At 38.6% G+C, this 14084-nt stretch overlaps 1 protein-coding gene across 6 annotated transcripts in view; it reads right to left on the reverse strand.

Moving 5' to 3' along the window:
* SLC9A9 (solute carrier family 9 member A9) overlaps positions 1-14084 on the reverse strand; it is a 711221-nt gene that overhangs the window by 104338 nt on the left and 592799 nt on the right. For all 6 annotated transcript variants that reach the window (XM_040480405.1, XM_040480404.1, XM_040480402.1 and 3 more), the window contains one exon: positions 13537-13585. In XM_040480405.1, the coding sequence (XP_040336339.1) occupies positions 13537-13585 (49 nt within the window). The remainder of the gene's footprint in view (positions 1-13536; positions 13586-14084) is intronic.

Below are 14084 nucleotides of genomic sequence, written 5' to 3' on the forward strand. Positions count from 1 at the left end.
TTTCCTCGTAATCCCTACTTTATTAAACATCTAAGAAATGCCACTTTTTTGACATCAATAAAAGTGATATTTCTGTCAGATTGCTGTTGTGTGATTTTTCCAGTTTACTTCTGTCAAATTTGGATGGTATTTATTTATGACTTACCAAAAGGTCAAGTCTAAAGGGATGATAACAATCTAGTAATTGTTAAGCTAGTTTTCATTCATTTTCTTTTTGATCATTACCAAATGCTATGGTTAATTTTTGATATCTTTCTATTTTGATTTTAAGAGTTTTGAAGTACATATTCCTTATAGAAAGGCTGTAATAATCGAATGTGCTTGTCTATTTTTTTTTTCAAAATGGTCAAAGTGGGAGGGAAGAAGATAAGGAATTAAAAAGGGAAAGCATTTGGCCTTTCAGACAGCCATGGTCAACCCCACCAGGTTCTTCGACATTGCCGTCAACATTAGCATCTCCTTCTAGTTGTTTACAGACCAAGTTCCAAAGACAGTAGAAAACTTGCATGCTCTGGGGAGAAAGGAATTAGGGAGAAAGGATTTGGTTATAAATGTTCCTGCTTCTACAGGATTCTTTCAGGATTTATGTGCCAGGTGACCTGACTTCATAATCCATAATGGCAAGTCCATCTATGGGGAGAAATTTGATGATGAGAATTTCATCCTGAAGCACATGGGTCCTGGCATTTTGTCCATGGCAAATGCTGGACCCAACACAAACAGTTTCCAGTTTTTCATCTGCACTGCCAAGACTGAGTGGTTGGATGTTTGGCATGTGGTCTTTGGCAAAGTGAAAGAAGGCATGAATATTGTGGAAGTCTGGATTGCTTTGGGTTCAGGAACAGCAAGACCAGCAAGATCACCATTGCTGACTATGGACAAATAAATTTGACTTGTGTTTTATCTTAATTACCAGACTCTTCCTTCTGAGGCTCAGGAGGGCCCCCCTTTACCCCCATTTGCTCAAAATATCCTATAACCTTTGTGCTCTCACTGAAGTTCATGAGTTCCATACTTTCCTTACTCTCCTCCAAGTCTAGCTCAATTGCAGAGGTAAGTTTATGATTATGAAATAAAAACTAAACAACAAAAAAGAAAAAAAAAAGAGAAAAGCATTTGATGGGTGTTTATGTGAGACTAGAGGATGAAGTGTGAGAAAAAGGAAAGAAGGTAAAAAATGTGAACCTTAGAGACAGATGATAATGAATATTGCAGTGTGGTAGGAAGGAGATTCAGTGGCATTTTTACTGCTTTTGTGTATCCGATTTTGCATATTAAGAAAAGAGATTTATTTCTAGGCTTCAATCTGTTGTAACTTTCTCCATCAATAAAAGCATTTATATATCTTGACATGGACTTTATTGCTTTGTTCCATTGCTTTGTTTGGACCCACAGTTTTAATCCCCAAATTGTAACATTTGTTCACAGTCCAGTAACGATGTGAACATTCTCAAGAAATGATGATGTGTGGAAGACAATTGCAACCCACGGGCTGTTCCAAAGCCAGCCCATAGATGAACCCAAGTAGATTTGCTTTCATTTATTTTATTTACTTTTTCCCCATTCCCAGACAGTTCCACTGATAGTGAATGATAAAGAGCTGTGTTCTGCTCTCTGAAACATGTGTAGCAGCAGATGCTATAGTTCCACCCCCACAAATAAAATGGGAATACAAGAAAGCAAAACGTGGTCCATTTCTAGTTCATATCTTTTGTCTAAAATGGTTGAAGCAGAGACTCACAATATAATTAAAACCCAATCTGGCAGCAAACCTTGTATAAATTCTTGAATGGTGTTCCCTAGAATGCCACTGTCCTACATGGTGCTGATGGAAATTTTATGTTAATTGTTTAGGAAAAGACAGGTCTGATAGTGTTGGAAAGGTCTCTTATATACGGACTTCTCAGAGGCTTTCATTTATAAATGAGCATTGTAAAATCTTCAAGAGGGAAGTGTTTCTCAAACTTGGAACCGTAGAACCCATTCATCATTCCCAAGCCCCACGGTGAGACATCTATGACCTTTTCAGGGACATTAGGTTTAAAAAATCTGTTTTCTTTTTTTTTTTTTTTAATTTTTTTTTCAACATTTATTTATTTTTGGGACAGAGAGAGACACAGCATGAACGGGGGAGGGGCAGAGAGAGAGGGAGACACAGAATCGGAAACAGGCTCCAGGCTCTGAGCCATCAGCCCAGAGCCCGACGCGGGGCTCGAACCCACGGACCGCGAGATCGTGACCTGGCTGAAGTCGGACGCTTAACCGACTGCGCCACCCAGGCGCCCCAAAAAATCTGTTTTCTTATAAACCTGAGTTCCATGCCTTGTTATCTAGAGTTAGACTTTATTCATCATATCCCCCTCAAAAGGAAACCAATGTCAATTTAATTTCTGTCCTTCCCCTGAGTCTTTCTATAGCCGTTTCTATCTCAACAAAGGTGTCAGATTTGCAAAATCACAGCTGCACATAGTGTTTTCTTTATTATTTTGTAACATCTGCAATCTGTTTCTGAGTCACCATTTCTCCAACAGGCACAGCTTTTGGAGTTCAGCTGGCAGAGTAAAACTACTCACCCTAAAGCAAACTAGTTAGAAAAATTGGGGGCCAACAGTAGAGAGTTGTCTATCTGTCTGTCTATCTCTCCATTTTCCTTTTCTTTAAGAACAATAAAGGACTTACAAAATCTTATCCATCGGCAGGCACAGGAAATTTTTGTTAGCTCTAACATCTACTGATGACAAGATAGTCATGGAAGAAAACTGATAGAAATTAGTGTAAGCAAATCACAGTTTGGGTTTGACTGTTCGTTTTTAAGTATAGGTGGTCTGTGTGGTGGTGAGCTCTCCCAGCCTCTAGCACCCTCTCTGCAGCAGTCCCACTGAATGACGTTTGCAACAACGACACTGAATGCTCATTAATTCCTTGGCAGCATGCTAGTCCCATTATTCAGTCATTAACTTTTTTTTTAGTCATTAGTTTTCAGCTTTCAAAACACTCTATCTATCAGGGTAGTTGTGTTTACACCTATTGTATAGGTGAGGACCTAGAGAAGCCCAGAGAAGGGAAGAGATGAGCCCAAAGTCACACAGCAAGTGCAAGCAACAGATCTGGAATTTGATTGTAGGACTGCTGGACTCCAAAGGTGATGTTCTTTTTGCCAGTATCTCACTTAGTCTTTAAGCTTTAGAAAGTACAAACATTAAATGAGTTATTGGGCTGCAGTTTCCTAGCCTGAAAAACTAATTGAAGAAATTGGATTGGCTGGTCTCCAAGGTCCTAATCATATGGAAAATATTATATTTATATATAAATGACAACAACAACAATCACAGCTGATACTTCTTGAAAACTTACCATGTGCCAGACAGTATTCTAAGTGCTCTTCATAGATTAACTCTTTTAATTATTATAGCAGCTGAAGTATGTTCTATTATCATTCCTATTCTACTGATGAGGAAACTGAGGCAACTGGGGCACAGAGAGGCTTCCAAACACACTTGGGACCTCTCAACAGCCAAGATTCCTCTCATCCAGGTGAGGCCCCAAGTTATAAGTGGGGAGTAAACTAGGGCAAAAGAATATTTGAATGGGGGGCACCTGGGTGGCTCAGTCAGTTAAGCATCTGACTTTGGCTCAGGTCATGATTTCACAATTTGTAGGTTCGAGTCCTGCATCAGGCTCCGTGCTGACAGCTCAGAGCCTAGAGCCTGCTTCAGATTCTGTGTCTCCCTCTCTCTCTGCCCCTTCCGGCTTGCACTCTGTCCCTCTGTCTCTCAAAAATAAATAAACATTAAAAAACAAAAAAGAATATTTGAATAGGGCGATGAGGTCAGGATTCTGGGGTGATCATGTAAGTTAAGACAGAGCTGCTACCTACATCCCCAAACATAATGAAAATGCATGGCTCCCATCAGCTGGGTAAAGTGCTGAAGGCTTTGAAAGTGTCCCTGTAGAAACTTAACATCATTGTTAGGAATTTCTCTAGACTCCTAGATACTGGTTTCAAGGGTTTTTCAAGGTCTTAGAAAAACCTTTTCTGGCTTTCTTTCCTCCTTCCCTATCCTTTTTATTTTATTTCCTGAGGGGAATATACTAGAACTCACAAGCACTAGTGAAATATCTTATACTCTATTTCTGGCAAGACTTTCAGAGATATTTTTTTGACAGTTGATAAGAGCAGCACATATTAGGTAGCACTTTGGAAAATGTTAACAAATGTAAATTTTTTTCAACTTTATTTTACTTGAGAGATTGGAGATGTTATTTATTTTACTAGTTTGTAAAGAAATTGACTGGGTTCTAATTAGAATAAAACATAGACCATATTTTCCCAGGTGAGGGAAATGCCACTGATGACCCAGCATTGACTTTTCTGCTGATCATAGATAAAATTTTCAGTGGGTATCTTAAATATCTGTTGGCCCAGTTCTGGATCCATTCATTTATTTTTCTGAAGTTATTGATGACTTAATAACTCGGTTATGAAAGGCCATCAATAAATGAGTAGAAATAAATGAGTTAGTCTACTCTGTGCTCTGCTTGTTCACTGGGGGTTGAAGATAAATGTGCCCAAGGAAGGCCAGCCTTTGCAGTCCCCCTGGAACAGGAAAGGTATCTGATGAGGCAGCACCGAGGGCAAGCCTCTGGGAGGGTCCAGATGGGCAGAGGACAGCAGGTAGCATTAATTTACCTAGATTACTCTGAAGCAGAGATCAACTCACACCCAAGGACAATGGATGTGACCAGTCATTAGAAGTAGAATCTGGAATTTGATGGTATTTTCTTTATCACTAGCAGTATTTCTTTTCTTCTGAGTTCCTTGTCTCAGAGGGGAAGTGGTGTGCATGTTGGAACACACAGAGGATACAGAAACTGAAAAGCAAGATTTGAGTTCTGACTCTCTACCGTTTACCATTTAATAACAATACACTTATCAACTCTGAGCCTCATGTTTCACGGTTGTAAATGGAAACCAGAGATTCAAGAGCATTGAATCCTAACTTTTATTTGCCCTTGATACTTCTAAGAAGCAGAGTGCTTGATATATGTGCAATTTCTGGTTCCTTTATTATCTTCTATTTCTGGGAAAAGGTAAAAGCGACTGGGACATTAGATATCTTTCTTTTTCCTCCTTAGACAAAGGAATAAACCAGAGGTTGGGAAGTGACTGAGCACAGAAGGGAGTGAGTCCTTACCTTTTAAGTGATGCCCTCACCCTTAGCACCACCCCAGAGAGGAAGCAATAGGAAAATTGTGAAGGTGTTCTTTGTTTTATGCTTATTTAGACCTCTGGGAGAAAACAAAAGGCTCAGGCCAGAAATCTGTGAAATCCAGACAGTGAAGCAAGAAGGGACTGTTTGTTATATTAACCTTAATGAAAAAGAACCAAGCAAATGCAAATACATTCCTCTATCAATATTCAAATGTGGGCCCTTTGTTAAGTGAACTGGATGAACTCTGCTCTGGGATAATCATGTGGGATTGCTCCTCATTTCAGGGGGATTCCATGGATTAGGAGACAGAGATTTTCCTTTCTATTTTTTGAGATTTCATATCCAATATTAATGTCAGTGGAAGTTGCACAGAATTATAATAAAGACAAATAATTATCATAACAAGCCTGTAGAGCTCCTTATGGGTTCCAGAGCATTTTTACAAGTTGTACCTTTGAATAAAATTTGATAGCAGTACTTTTGATCTGCCATTTCCCCATAATTTGAAATGTATTTATGTAATAATTTCAAGTTTATTGCCTTGATTTTCTAATTTCCAAGGAGAGGGCCAGATTCTGTGCCCCTAAGGAGAAAAAATTCTGGATTTTGAGGAAGGAGCATAATACAATTGAAGGTCAATAGGAAATTTTTCCAAATTTACATTTTAAAATGTATATCATTAATTCTTAGCTTCCACATAAAAACTACTTTATACAAATCTTCTCACCATCCCCATGCCGTGATGAATTCATAAATATTCTCTAGAAGGTATAATCAGAAAATACATGCTTAGGGAAGAAAAAATGAAGGAAAGAGCTAGTCAAGGATGGATAAAACTGTTACGGTGACATGTAGACAAAGATAAGCTACCAGATGGGCTACACTCATGGTTTAGCTACAAAGAAAGGGCTTGTTCAAATAGCCTGTCTGTATAGGACATCCGAGTTAATCCAGGGGAAAATAAATTATTTGGTTCAGATAAATATAATATAATATTGCAGTGGTTTAAAAATATATACCCATAAATTCTTTGGCACTTTTTCCTTTAAAAGATGGAGATTGATTTCCCTTCCTACTGAATGTGGATTGTACTTAGTGACTCATTTTTAATCATTAGAATGGAGCAGAAGTGATGGTGTGCCATATCTAAGACTAGGTCATAAAAAGACATTGTGGCTTCCTCCGTGCTATCTGGTGTTAGACCATGTGAGGGAAGTCAGGGGCCATATTGTGAGGACACTCAAGTAGCTCTATGGAGGGAGAGATACATGTGGTAAGGAAATGAGTCTTCTTTAAATTTTTTTTTTCAACGTTTATTTATTTTTGGGACAGAGAGAGACAGAGCATGAACGGGGGAGGAGCAGAGAGAGAGGGAGACACAGAATCGGAAACAGGCTCCAGGCTCCGAGCCATCAGCCCAGAGCCTGATGCGGGGCTCGAACTCACGGACCACGAGATCGTGACCTGGCTGAAGTCGGACGCTTAACCGACTGCGCCACCCAGGCGCCCCAGGAAATGAGTCTTCTTGACGATAGCAGTAAACTGGTGGCCTTCTGCCATCATGGAAGTAGATCCCCCAGCCCCAGTGAAGCCTGCAGATGACTGTAGTTCTAGCTGACATTCTGATTGCAACTTCATGAGAGACCTCAAGTTAGAAACATTCAGCTAAGTTGCTTTCAAATTCCTGACCCATAGAAACTGTGAGATAATAAATATTTGCTGTTTTAAGCCACTAATTTTTGGGATAATTTGTTATGCATCAATAGAAAGCTAATACAACTATATACTAGAATCATCAGTTCCCAGTGTAAAAGGCATTGGAGTGGGAATTGTGAAGAGATAATAAGATGATACGTCACAACTCTGTAGGTTACAAAGTGCATTCACAAAGGTAACATATTTGGGGTATAGAAGATATATTTCCCCCTTAAGACTATAGCAAAACTTATCCTAGATCTAGTATACCATGTTAGGGATTTAGGACTGAATATAAGGCATAAAATGATGGACCAATTTACAGGCAGGAGGAGATTCACATCATTTCACTATACTTCATAGTATTCTTAACTAATGCCTGATTTATATCGCAATTTAGTTGGTGTGCTCTTTTATATGCATGTACACACAGACACACACACACACACACACACACACACACACTTACATCCATGTACACACATCATAATGGAAAATGCACCTTGGAGTATCTTACTCATAATGTCCCCGAGTGATGGTGTCCCAAACCACAAACACCAAAGCAAAGATAAGAGTCTCATATTGAGACTTGCGATTGGAATATATAGTATTATATATTTGAAAATAAAACAAAACAATGTATTCCCTTATAAACCTACTTCTAAAATATGTAATGGTTGACAATCATAGAATAACTGGTTTCATAAGAATATGTTAGAATTTAGGTATTAGATGACAGGCAGCAAAAGCCTGTGATTCTCAAGAGAAGGACAACGGATGAGGTGAGCCTATATTCTCCTGGACCCTGCCTGGAGGCCCTATTCCCACTGCAGTACAAGAAGATAGAGTCCATGCTGAGAACTGTCCAAGCAGAGAGCTGCCATCTCACTGAATCAAGGAACTAGGGACTAGAGTTTGGGTGTTGCTGAAGTGTCTGGAATTTGTTGTTGTGGTGGTAGTCTTGGGAAAGTTCTTTTAATTCTTTGAATTTCAATTTCGTAATTTATAAACTAGGGGTGATAACAGGTGTTTTGATTGGCCACGGTAAAGAAAAGTGGGTATACCCATGGCACCTAATATATAAAAAGTGCTCACTAAATGGTAGTTGCCATCTTCTTCCACTTCCTCTTTCTCATTATCATTCCTGCTTTCTAGAATATGCAATGATTGAATGTATAGGTAAGAGAAATATATGGAATTTAGTCCTATGCAGTAAAAATTAGTTGGAGGAAATACACTTTTGGATGTATAAAACACAAGTAATTACAACCCAAATAAAGTCAGTATTACCAAGGGAAAACCTAGGATATTTGCTGTGAAAAATCCCTTTTATTTTTCTCAAAATTCTACTAGTTACAATGCAACATAAAAACCCCTCATCTGGGTCAGGTCAATTTTATAGAGCTTAGTATTCTATTTCTGAAGTATTTGTGGAGGTATAGTATGGAATTTATATTCTTATGAGGTAAATTCCAACAGTATAGGAGCAAGTTTGGAAAAATGTTAATTGTTAAATCTGGGGTGTGTGTGTGTGTGTGTGTGTGTGTGTGTGTATATACACACATGGAAATATTTATTCTGTTTTCTATAAGTTTCTTAGGACATTTGAAAATATTCACAGGGAAAAATTAATTTTTTCATATATATTTTTCATATATATATGAATATTTATTCTGTTTCCTATATGTTAATTAGGATATTAGATTTGAGAATTCACAGGGAAAAATTAATTTTTATTTAAAGATGAGATGATACCAGCATCTGCTAATTAATCTCTTCTCCTCTTGAACCTACTTATATTTCCAGCCCTTGCAACTCTAGATGACCATGAGAAATAAGTATCAATTGCAGAAGAACAAATCCTTTTATTCTTCCTCAAATGAGCGCTTTCAGATTTTAGGGGTATTCCAGGTTATGGTTTTCTGGGAATTGGCAAACAAGACTTCATTCACCTTACTCACACTCTTCATATTTTTATAGATACTTTATTGTATTCCTTCTTAGTGCTAATCTTTCTGCAGGAGAAATAGTAATCCTTTTAATCTCCCTCTGCTAAGTTATTGAAGTTGCCCTTCTCTGGACCTTTCTCAGCTCTGCTCTGACTTTCTTGAGCTGCAGTGACCAGAACTGATCCACACAGGTTACACAGAAGCATAAGTGACAACCAAAACCAGAATTTCAATGAAGAAACTATGGGAACAACAACAACAAAAAAATTGGAAGTGAGCATTAAGAGAGCACATAGAGAAGCACAGTGTTAAAAAAAAAAAATTATGTTAGAAAAGATGAAAATTAACCTCATTGTAATAGCTGGAAGAGTACAGATGGGAGAAAAATGAGTTCTTAAAAAGGGTTGATTCCATTACTTCCAAGCTCCAAACCTTTAAGGGTTTTCCCTCCATCACACGTAGAATAAAACCACACTTATCACCTTGGCCAATGATTTGGCTGCTCTCTGTTTCTCCCAGTTCATGTCCATCTCTCCTAACTTGTTCACCAATTCACAGCCACACTGGCCTTCCTGCTACTCATGGAGCACACCATAACCCATTGTGACTCTACAGCTTTCATCCTTGCGGTACCCTTTTTCTGGGCTGTTTTTTCTCTAGATCCCACACGGCTCACTTCTGCATCATTCAGACCTCTGATCAAATGCCACTTCCTTAGAAAGGTCTACCCTGGGGCATCTGGGTGGCTCAATTGGTTAGGTGTCCGACTTCTGCTCAGGTCATGATCTCATGGCTTGTGAGTTCGAGCCCTGTATTGGCCTCTGTGCTCAGAGCCTGGAGCCTGCTTTGGATTCTCTGTCTTTCTCGGCCCCTCCCTCACTTGTGCTCTCTCTGTCTCTCTGTCTCTCCCAAAAATAAATAAACTTAAAAAAAAAAATAAATAAAAACAAAGGCCCGCCCTGATGAGGCAATAGCCTCTCCTCCATTGTTCACCATCCTTTTATCTGCTGTACTCACATCATTTACCTTTTTTCTCATCAGCATTGTCCATTAGAACAAAAGCTCTGTGAGTGAAAACTTTGAACTGGTAACTGCTGCATCCTCTTCACATGTAGACTAGTCTCTGACATGGTGGATTGTATGGATGAATGAATGAATGCATGAGAGCATACCATTTCAGAGTGGAAGTTCTGGAACCAGATTGTCTAGATTAACATTCCACCTCTTCTTGCTATGTACCCTTGGACCAGCTATTTAACTTATTTGTATAGAGTTTCCTCATTTGTAATATGGGGATAACAATGGTATCCGCTCATAGGGATAGGGTTATCTTGGAAATTGAATTAATACAGACAAGGTGCTTAGAAGTGTTAACAATAGTCTGTACTCAACAAATGTTAGAATGATTATGAGAAAAATGGCAAAAAGGGAAAAAGAAGCAACAGTGGTGAGCCTTCTTGGGCAGCAGGAATTTCTATTAATATATTAAGGCAAGTGTGATGCTCCAGTGATTCTCAACTTCTGTGCAGTGCTGTGTTTTCAAAAACTCAGCATCAATTACAAGGAAAACCTCTTATGGTGGGAGTAGGGGAGGGGGTGGGAGTCTCAGAGTTCTTTTGTTTTTGCTTTTAAATTTAAGAGACATAAAATTCACAACTGTACTATCTCCCATTTCTCAAAGAAGCACATTTGCATAGAGTACATATTTAAACTTTAATACCTGTATGTAGAACATGCTTTCTAAAGCTTTTGGGTCTGGTACAAGCAAAAGTATAATACCATTCACACTCTAAAGCTGTTGCAAGGCAAAAAGGAAAATCGTGACATTGCTGGTTAGTGACAGAAGTTCGCATTTCCCAAAGGCTGTTTTACTGTCCACCAACTGAGAAAGAAGAAGTTCCTTAAAAAATATAATAACGTGTGTTTGTTACTGATTTTGAGAGTATACAATCAGTAATTGCCATAAGTGTAAAATTTTTAGCTTTTGGTAAAAATAGTCTTCCTCTTTTTCTTCTATTTTTAGAAGTTGGTGCGAAAATCATCTTATTTGTTAATACAAGCCCAATTGAATACATGCAAACCAAGTGGAAACATGCAATCCTCCTAAGAATGAGGGTTTATGCTCTTCAGTCCTTCAGAGCAACAGATGCTGATAATAAGCAAAGAGATGTCAGGCAAAATGAGGGCAAAGAGGTTCTTGACACATGGTTTGGAAAGTACCAAAAAACCCACCAAAAGAAAAAACAAAAAAAATGTCCAGGTCAGTTGGCAGCGGCATGGACACTGGTTTTTTTTGTTTGTTTGTTTGTTTGTTTGTTTGTTTTGTTTTTTTAATTTCTAGCTCAATGCCACTGTTTCCTATACTTGACACAGAAGATAAGAATTATTCCAAGGTTTGGAGAAAATCTCTTTCTGAAATGTAGCTACCTTGGTAGTCAAATATTATTATGAATAGGAACACTTCCAGGACACCTCTTAAAAACAAAATTATTTGAAGGAGCAGAAGTTCAGTAGGAACCATGTAATTTATAATAAGATTAGTTAGCTAACATTTGTACAGCTCTTTATGTGTCCTGTACAGGAAGCCCCAAGTGAGAAATATCTTTTAAAACGGTGGCCTGTGATGTTTTGTACTGCTTGAGGAGAGAGTACACTTTTTCCCTCTAATGATAATAATTTAGTATATTAGTGATTATTTTTTCCTCTTTCCCCGCCTTGGCTACCAAAGCTCACTTGTGGCTTGACTAAGCAAGTATATAGGACCTTATGATCTGCTTATTCTTGATTCTCTTTATCCCTCTGGTTTTGACTTTCTGCTGTTAGTAATATTATTTATTGAATTTTAAAATTCTCTTAAATTATTTTACTATTATTTTATTCTATGGGTAAGCTGCCACAAATCCTTCATAAGATGAGATGGGTTTAACTAAATTAAGTTTCGTAGTTTTCATAAATATAATTTCACTTGATCGTTATAACAATCTGGAGAAGTAGACATTATTATCAACCACATTTTACACATAGGGAAACTGAGACTCAAAGAGGTAAAACAACTGTTGGAGATTCAAATACAATGCAGTTTTCACTGGACCTAGTTGCCCTATCTCATGTCTCTAACAACAACAACAACAACAACAACAACAACAACAACAACAACTACTTTCTACTGGTTTAAGTATCTTCAGGTAGGAGTTATTACTGAATTAACAATGGTGTGAATGAGCTAAAATAAAATGTTTAAATTGTAAAAGGAAGGAGTTAGGCTCCTAGGTAATCTTCCTAATAATTATATGTGATTTCAAAATATTAGGCAGCTAGAGAAAGATGAAGAATTTGCTTTGATGCATTTTCTTATTCTATCTCTTTTAAAGAAAAAGATAGAAGAGAAAGATAGAATTTAGATAAAAGTTTTGCTTGAAGGTAGGAGGATGGATTAGTTGACCTATATGAGATGAAAATGCTTTTCAAAAATCAGTCACCATGGCACCTTACTAACTACTCATTACAGCCCATGAGTATAAGGAGATGGGCTTTATTCTCCCTTCTCAGGTCACCAAGCTGGCCCCAATCCCAGTGTGCTGGCACACCTGCTGTGCTCACTCCTGCAGTGAGGTGTGTTTCCTGGGCTACGGAGTCTGAGAAAACAGCACCAGCCTGGCCTTGAAACACATGTACAAAAAAAAATTGAAAGTACAATAAGCCAGGATCATCACCAACTTAATTTTCCAGGCCTTTTTATAGAGCACAGGATCCTTCCTTCTTTATGTCTATGTAAACCAGGAAAGTAGCAACATTTTGCCCAGGAGCACTAACCAGCTGTGCCTCACTGATGGCATTATAGAAAAAAAAAATCACAAAATAAAAGAGATGGATCCTCTTTAAATCCAGGTATGATCATAACACGAGTCATTAAGCAACATCACTTATTTATATTATACTACTGTGTCTATCTGCTTACAATTTCAACAAAAGGTGCAACATTCCTACACAACTGTTTTAAGTACTGAATTAGAAATGGCTAATGCAAAATTGCCAATGGCAGATTCTACTGCGATGTCAGGTTCAAGTTCAGAGTTTGGGGAATACATTTCCTGTACTTGAGGGAACAGCACATTATTTTGAACAAATTTCCCTAAGGATTTTCAGGTCTCTGCAGAGAATGTTGTGTGGTTAAGTTAGGAATGGATCACCTAGACAGTTTTGTTGTGCTTTTGCAAATTTTCAATGTTTCAATATTTCTATACACGTAGACCTGATTAATGAGAAGCTGTGCAGGAGAAACAGGTCCATTTGGGCATGTGTGCCCAACATGCATTGGACATGCACTGAATAAATTTCACTGAGATTACCTAGCTAGCAAGTCCCTGGGCAGAGGATTTGAACTCCAGGCTACCTCATTCCAAGAACCATGCTCTTGCTTCTATACTGTAGAGTTTCCAGCTTCTTGTTGCCACAGAGAGGGTGCAAGTGCATTCTAGTTCTAAGCGTTCTAAAGGTTATACAAAGGTTATCGATACCCTGTATTCCCAGGTATTTTATAGCCATTGGATGTGTTTTATCAGTGGAGGCAGTGCCCTTTAGGTTGAGCCCCTTGGCCACATGCTGGACAAGCATGGAAGATTCCATGGAACAGAACATTTTATATTTCTATACTCTATGAATTGGCCTCTTTGACTTGCCTGGTGTGAGGTGGGCTCCTTCAGATCTTCATCCAGATCCACACCAACTCTGTTAAAGAAATGAGAAAACTGGTAAGAACCTTGCTGCAGATGAGACGCAACAGTTTTGTGTGGCAGATCACTGGAACCAAATATGATACAGATCAAAGGAAAGGTTTGGCAGAAAACCATCCTACCTCTCCCTGAATCAAAAGAACCTCAAATGCATTCGTGTCAAAATAAGAACTTGTACAGCTGGGCCTCAGCACAGCTAGTGAGATTGAGCACCAACTCCTGTTCCTCACTGCTGTCTCTCAATAACAGTAGGAGCCTGAGAATGTCCACAGCCCTGAAAATAGAGATCCTGGAGGAAAGGCCACCTGCTATCCCTGCAGGACTCATTGACCAAACTGCTCCTGGAATGTGGGGGCTGGGTTGGAGCAGACTCCTGGAGACAGAAAAGAACAGGCCTTTGTCCAGATGCTCACCAAAGCTGCCAATAGAGGGGATTCAGGGTTCTGGGGCCTGAGGCTTAAACAATTTGACGTGGGGGCCTCTTTTTAAAAGAG

The sequence above is a fragment of the Herpailurus yagouaroundi genome, unplaced genomic scaffold, assembly GCF_014898765.1.
Source record: "Herpailurus yagouaroundi ecotype Mexico unplaced genomic scaffold, PumYag 159, whole genome shotgun sequence".
NCBI lineage: Eukaryota > Metazoa > Chordata > Mammalia > Carnivora > Felidae > Herpailurus > Herpailurus yagouaroundi.